Below are 6,902 nucleotides of genomic sequence, written 5' to 3'. Positions count from 1 at the left end.
TGGAGGAGAGGAGCAGGCGGACGCCTCGTGATTGGATGTTGAAGCAGCCTGACACGGGCCCGCCCGGCAACTTTGGAAGGAGTGAAGAGGGGGAACGTGGCCGACAGCCTGAGACTCTCCCGGGGGATGGACCCACACGAGATGCGCCCGGTGTGGGACCGCTGACTCCGCACAGAAGACCCTGGAATCCACCCAATAACGTAAGACCTGACGTCGTCGTAACTTGAGCGCTCCCTAAAGGCAAGCGGGCACGCTCGAGTGTGATAGGAACAGGGGGCCTGTTCCGCCATTCAATTGAACCACGGCTGATCTGTATCTTCACTCCATCTACCCGCCTTGGTTCCGTAACCCTTACCCAACAAAAATTTATCAATCTCAGTTTTGAAATTTCCAATTGACCCCCAGCCTCAACAGCGTTTTGGGGGGGAGAGAGTTCCAGATTTCCACTCCCCTTCCTGACATCACCCCTGAACGCCCTAGCTCTAATTTTAAGGTTCTGCCCCCTTGTTCTGGACTCCCCCCACCAGAGGAAATAGGGTAAATAGAGAGAAACTATCAAATCCTCTAATCATCTTAAACACCTCAATTAGGTCACCCCTTAATCTCCTATATTCAAGGGAATACAAGCCTAGTCTATGCAACCTGTCCTCATAATTTACCCCTTTTAGCCCTCGTATCATTCTGGTAAATTTGTGCTGCACCCCCTCTTGAGTGTCATGCGCCAGCTCAGGCATGTGGTGGCAGAGAGTTTGAATGCCCTTCCACGCCTTCTGAGCCTCCACATTCACCTGGGTTGGTTGCTCACTCCCTCTCGCGCACTGTGCCAGCAACCGCTGGCATTTCTCTTTTGGGGACACTCGAGCCCAGGAGGCAGCGCGGGGACCAGCCGCTAAGCTGGTCCCTAACATCAAGGCCGTGCTACCGCAGTTACACAGCGGGCAGGTCAGGTTTCCTTTGGAGTACGCTGCACAGTTCCGGGCGCCCCATCTTGAGAAGGACGCACTGGCCGAGGAGAAAGTACCCCGGGATGGTGCCTAGAATGGAGGGACTGGGTTATGATGAGAGACTGGTTGAACTTGGGTTATATTCCCTGGGGGTTAAGGGGTGATCAGATCGAGGTGTTTAAAATGATTCAGGAGGACTGACGGGACAGAAAAGGAACGACTCTTCCCTCGAGTAATGGAACCCAGGGCAAGGGGACAGAATCTTAGAATTCAAGCTAAGTCAAGGAAAGCTCTTCTCTCACACACACACACACACACACACACACACACACACACAGGGTTGTGAGAATGTGGAACACACTGCCCCAGAAAAACATTTGTGAAGTGAGGCCTTTAAAAGGGAAAGGGGGACTTGGGAAGTAAGATTATTTAAGGGATACGGAGCGAGGGCAGGGAGTTGGGGTTAAAATAGCAGAGCTGACTGCCCTGCTGTGCAGAGCCCTGGCCACTTGACGGGCATGGGCATCAAGTGAGGGCAGGGTCGGGCTCTGCTCTAGTGCCCTCCACGGTGAGATAACTCACTGTCTAGACTCGTACCTGAATGGCGGTTGCCTGGACAAGGTACGTGAGGGGGCAGCAGCAACCATGGGACCCTAACCCAGAGAGGGTGGGAGGTGGGCGGGGAAACTGTCCAGATATAGATGGAATCTCTGATCACAGGCCTTTCTGTTGCAGTTTGAAGATATCTGGAAGACTTTGAGACAGGGAGATAGCGTGAAAGAGGATAAAGGTGAGTAATTGTGAAAAGAGTGTTCTCCTTTCAGGAGGCAGACTGCTGCCTGCGATTGCTCCGAGTCTCTCTCAGCTCCAGCTAGTGGGCTTTGGCCAGATGGCACGTATAATTCATCTCATCCTTACTCCGCCTCTTTGTGCTGCAGTGCGTGTGTCCCGCGCTTGGATGGCAGGAAAAGGACAGCCTACGCCAATGGCGTTGTGTGTGATGTCAGCCCGGAGCGATAGGAGCTCTCCTAACCCCTCTTCAAAGTGGGGCACTCTATTCTCCACTTTCCCCCTCCACAATCCCCTTGCACATGATCAGTAATTCAGCAGGTAATGGAGGAATCGTGGGCTTTAATCTGTGCGTGCCATTGCTGTAGAATGCTGGACCTTTGCCGGTCAGTCTGCAAGTGTTGGCAGTTCTTATACGGTCTTCTATTTGCAGCCACCAATGAATCTTCCGTTTCATTTTTCCTTTCCCTGCCTCTCGCTGAGTCTCACTGGGATACAGGTCCACAGACGCCGTCCTACTCTCTGGTACCTCCCTCAGTTGGCCGTGCTTCGTGTATGAGCTGAGGCAGCGAGGGCCTGCTGTCTCCACTCCAGAGACTTGAGCCCATAATCCAGGCTGGTGCTCCCAGTGCTGTACTGAGGGCGCGCTGCCACTGTCGGAGGTGCCGTCCTCCGGAGGATATGTTAAACCGAGGCCTCGTCTCCCCTCTTAGGTGGATGTAAAAAATCCCACAGCACTATTTCGATGAAGAGCATTGGAATTCTCTCTGGGGTCCTGGTCAATATTTAACCAACCGACATCACTTTTTAAAAAAAAAACAGCAGATTATCTGGTAATTTATCACACTGCTGTTTGTGGGACCTTGCTGTGCGCAAAATGGCTGCCGTGTTTCCTACATTACAACAGTGAGCACACTCTAAAAGTACTTCATTGGCTGTAAAGCGTTTTGGGACGTCCTGAGGTCCTGAAAGGCGCGATAGAAATGCAAGTTCTTTCTATTTGACCATGGAGTGTATCACGGCCTAGCCCGATCCTGTCCACAGCCGACATCCACATGTGGCATTTACAAGCTCGGTGCACAGGAGTAGGAACCGTGACTGATTATTCCCCCTACCCCACCCCTTATCAAACGTAGGCGTGCTGAAGACAATTGTGGCCCCTAGTGAGATCAGCCAACTAAACACAGAGTAGGGATTAAACTGGGGCGCTTCCTGGTCTCTGTCTCTCTACCACCCCAAGGGATGCCCTCGCCCCATTAGGGGCGCTCCTGCATGTAAAGGCTTGTCTCTCGGTTTGCCGATATCGCATCACTGGATGGCTCAAGTAACTCGTATCATGTTTCCTGGACAGACCTGGACTCCAGGGTCAATTCAGAAGGCCTTGAAAATATTCTGAAACCATCAGAGCCTGAGGTGAAATCCTACTTCAAGAGTGTCTCCATATCGAAAGTGGTCCTCCCAGATGGGGTACGTGGTTTTTTTTTAAGACTAATCCCTCTTCTCTCTAACCCCTCACCCAACCCCCCCTTTGAAAATCCCCATTACCTCAGTGGAACTTCTCTATTGGGATGTGCGAGGCAGCAGATGAGGGCTCCGGTGTTATCACTAGGGGATTTCAGGATTGTCTAACAAACTTTCCCCCGCTGCTGACCTGAAACCCCTCTTTTAACGGAAGGCGGGCAAGAGCCCGGGGTTTATTTTACCCCCCCCCTGCGACTTAGCTCACGGGCTGCGGGATGTCAGCCCGGAGTGACTGGAGCCCTCCGACCAACCTCTCTTCAAAATGGGGCACTCTATCCTCCCCTTTTCCCCCTCCACAATCCCCTTGTTTAATTCTGCCGGTAGTGGAGCTGGCGTGAGTCTGTGCGGGCATTGCTGTAGAATGCAAGACCTTTGCCTGCCACTGCAGGTGCTTTGCAATGGTTTACAATTTTTGTGGCCATGAATGAACCTTGCATTTCATTTATTCCCCCGCACCCCAGCCTTTCCCAGGGAAGTCATGCTACAACTGTACAGGGTGCTGGTGAGACCACACCTGGAGTACTGCGTATGGTTCTGGTACCCTTATTTAAGGAAGGACATACTTGCATTGGAGGCAGTTCAGAGAAAGTTCACTAGGTTGATTCCGGGTATGGAAGGGTTGTCTTATGAGGAAAGATTGAACAGGTTGGGTCTATACTCATTGGAGCTTAGAAGAATGAGAGGAGATCTTATTGAAACATACAAGATTCTGAGGGGACTCTAGGATAGATGCTGAGAGGATGTTACCCCTCATGGGGGAATCTAAAACTAGGGGACATAGTCTCAGAATTGTTTAAGACGGAAATGAGGAGGAATTTCTTCTCTGAGGGTCGTGAATCTTTGGAATTCTTTACTCCAAAAAGCTGTGGAGGCCGAGTCATTGAATACATTCAAGGCCGAGTTAGACAAATTTTTGATCAGCAAGGGAGTCAAAGGATATGAGGAAAGGGCGGGAAAGTGGAGTTCAGGTAAAAATCAGGTCAGCCATGATCCCCAAGATGCTGAGTCTTGCTGGGATACAAAATGCTATCAAAACGTCTCTTATATTAAAACATTCTGCCACCCCCCCCCTTTTCCCAGACTGTGGAGGAACGTCGCACAACACGAGACGGTGAGGGTAACGAGGAAACCAAAATAACGCGTGCCCAGGGAGAACAGTCGTACACCACGGTGACTCGAAGGGACGCACAAGGGAAAGAAGAGCAGACGGAGGAGATGATCAACATGGATGACCGTGAGTGCCTGGGACTGGGAGGATGTTACTCAGAACGTTGTTGGTTTGAGACAGTGTTTTTTTAAAAAAAAATTGACTGGCTCTGCACTTATCTGAGGAGGGGGCCAATAATCAATCTGAGTGAGACTGGGTTGAGGAGAAAAGTCAGCTGGGTTCCCATTCCTGATTATTGTCCAGTGACTCTTGCTAGGAAGTGTCTCTGTCTCTGTCTCTCTTTGTCTGTCTTTCTTTCTTTCTCTCTCTCTCTCTCTCTCTCTCTCTCTCTCTCTCTCTCTCTCTGTCTTTGTCTTTCTTTCTCTCTCTCTCTCTTTGTCTTTCTGTCTGTCTGTCTGTCTTTCTTTCTCTCTCTGTCTTTGTCTTTCTTTCTCTCTCTGTCTTTGTCTTTCTTTCTCTCTCTGTCTTTGTCTTTCTTTCTCTCTCTGTCTTTGTCTGTCTCTCTCTGTCTTTGTCTGTCTTTCTCTCTCTCTCTCTGTCTTTCTCTCTCTCTCTCTGTCTCTCTCTCTCTCTGTCTTTCTCTCTCTCTCTCTGTCTTTCTCTCTCTCTCTCTGTCTTTCTCTCTCTCTCTCTGTCTTTCTCTCTCTCTCTGTCTTTCTCTCTCTCTCTCTGTCTTTCTCTCTCTCTCTCTGTCTTTCTCTCTCTCTCTTTGTCTTTCTCTCTCTCTCTTTGTCTTTCTCTCTCTCTCTTTGTCTTTCTCTCTCTCTCTTTGTCTTTCTCTCTCTCTCTTTGTCTTTCTCTCTCTCTCTTTGTCTTTCTCTCTCTCTCTTTGTCTTTCTCTCTCTCTCTTTGTCTTTCTCTCTCTCTCTTTGTCTTTCTCTCTCTCTCTCTCTCTCTCTCTCTCTCTCTCTCTCTGTCTTTGTCTTTGTCTTTGTCTTGTTCTCTCTCTCTGTCTTTGTCTTTCTTTCTCTCTCTCTCTCCCCCCCCCTCTGTCTGTGTCTGTCTCTCTGTCTGTGTGTGTGTGTCTCTCTCTGTCTCTGTGTCTCTGTCTGTCTGTCTCTCTCTCTCTGTCTCTCTGTCTGTCTCTCTCTCTCTGTCTGTCTCGCTCTGGCTCTGGCTCTCGAGTCTGGTGTGGCAGGATCACTGGGCTATCCATAGGGTGTAGACTGTCGACACTTACTGTACATGTCTGCTGGCGACAAGAAAGAAAAGGGGAATGTGAGAGTGAAGAAAACAGCAACCGACCTAAATAGAAAAGAAAGTAAGAGGATGAGCAACAAGCAAATCAATGGGATCTCTGTCCCCCCAAGTCTCACATCATCCCTTCATCATAGGGTCAGTTCAAGGAGCAGGTTAACTCCACCATTTTAGAGCAAGTAGGGCTGGCCAATAAATGCGGCCTCGTTAGCGAAACCCAGGTTTTGAGAACAAATTGTTGAAAAGCAGGCAAAAGGTGAGAGTGGACCCTCAGGCCCACCTTTGCTCGCCCAATCACGGGGTCAGCTGTGGCTCGGGGGCAGCACTCTCACCTCATGTTTCTGAAATTGTGAAGGATACCCGAGGATTGGAATTCTTCCCCCAGTGATCATTTTCCTTTCTTTGTGTGTGTGTTTCCCCCCTCCTCCCCCCCCCCCCCCCCCTTGCAGGAGATCTGCAGAGGTTTGCTGAGAACTGGGAACGCCGGGAGAGAACTGACACTCTGAACGAGCCGCAGGCTTTCCGTGATTCGCTTTCCCTTCTCGACCGGCTGCTGAAAGGGATTTTCTCAAGCCGGTGAATATCACGTGACATCTCGGGGGGGATTAAAATACAAAGAGAGAGCACAATTCGATGGGTCGTGTGTGTGTGTGTGTGTGTGTGTGTGATGAAATGTTAATTACAGGAGATTATACAGTCTGCAGTTTAAACAGAGAGCCGGCCTCGAGCTGTTTGTCAAAGTTGCAGCCTTTCACTCGCTTGTAATACGTACAGAATTCTTTTTGCCAGCATGTTCAGCTTCCTGCGATAGTCCCAGGGCTTCCTGATGCCTGGGGGGCACCCCGTTGTCTCCCATGTGTTGCTGAATTGATGTCTCCCATATTCTTGCTGAATTGTGTCCCAGAAGAAGCGAACTATACTCCTTCATGATGCTGTTGCTGCACTTTTTTTTTTTCCTTTGGGCAATTCCACAGAAATTGCCTGCACAGGATCTGCAGATTGAATTGTAAAACAATGCAATAAAAGTAAAGATTATTCATTTTGTTTTAACTCTGATGTTTTCTTGTAATTCCCCCCACTGTGGTTTTTGTCAGCCCTGCCTCAGTGGGTAGCACTCTCTCCTCCTGAGGCAGAAGGTTGTGTGTTCAAGCCCCCACTCCAGAGATAATCCAGGCCGACGCTCCCAGTGCGGTGCTGAGGGAGCGCTGCACTGTCTGAGGTGCTGTCTTTGAGATGAGATGTTAAACCGAGGCCCCGTCTGCCCCCTCAGGTGGATGTAAAAG

The 6,902-nt window shown here is 49.9% G+C and overlaps 1 protein-coding gene across 1 annotated transcript; it reads left to right on the top strand.

Annotated features, from left to right (window-relative positions):
* Nucleotides 1-6: 6 nt before the first annotated feature.
* On the top strand, nt 7-6,658 carry hax1 (HCLS1 associated protein X-1). The gene is made up of 5 exons (XM_067975952.1): nt 7-200; nt 1,680-1,734; nt 3,085-3,200; nt 4,335-4,488; nt 6,069-6,658. Exons 1-5 carry the CDS (start codon nt 36-38, stop codon nt 6,197-6,199), a joined length of 621 nt encoding a protein of 206 aa, XP_067832053.1. The 5' UTR covers nt 7-35; the 3' UTR covers nt 6,200-6,658.
* The last annotated feature ends 244 nt before the right edge of the window (nt 6,659-6,902 follow it).

Source organism: Heptranchias perlo, chromosome 44, assembly GCF_035084215.1.
Source record: "Heptranchias perlo isolate sHepPer1 chromosome 44, sHepPer1.hap1, whole genome shotgun sequence".
In the NCBI taxonomy this organism is placed as follows: Eukaryota; Metazoa; Chordata; class Chondrichthyes; order Hexanchiformes; family Hexanchidae; genus Heptranchias; species Heptranchias perlo.
The sequence above is the reverse complement of the archived record's forward strand: the minus strand, read 5'-3'. Positions and strand labels throughout refer to the sequence as shown.

Coding starts and splice junctions, on each gene's coding strand:
- hax1 (XM_067975952.1), top strand. CDS start 36: ATGTTGAAGCAGCCTGACACGGGCCCGCCCGGCAACTTTGGAAGGAGT. Junction 1,735..3,084: donor TAGCGTGAAAGAGGATAAAG/GTGAGTAATTGT, acceptor TTTCCTGGACAG/ACCTGGACTCCAGGGTCAAT. Junction 3,201..4,334: donor AAGTGGTCCTCCCAGATGGG/GTACGTGGTTTT, acceptor CCCTTTTCCCAG/ACTGTGGAGGAACGTCGCAC.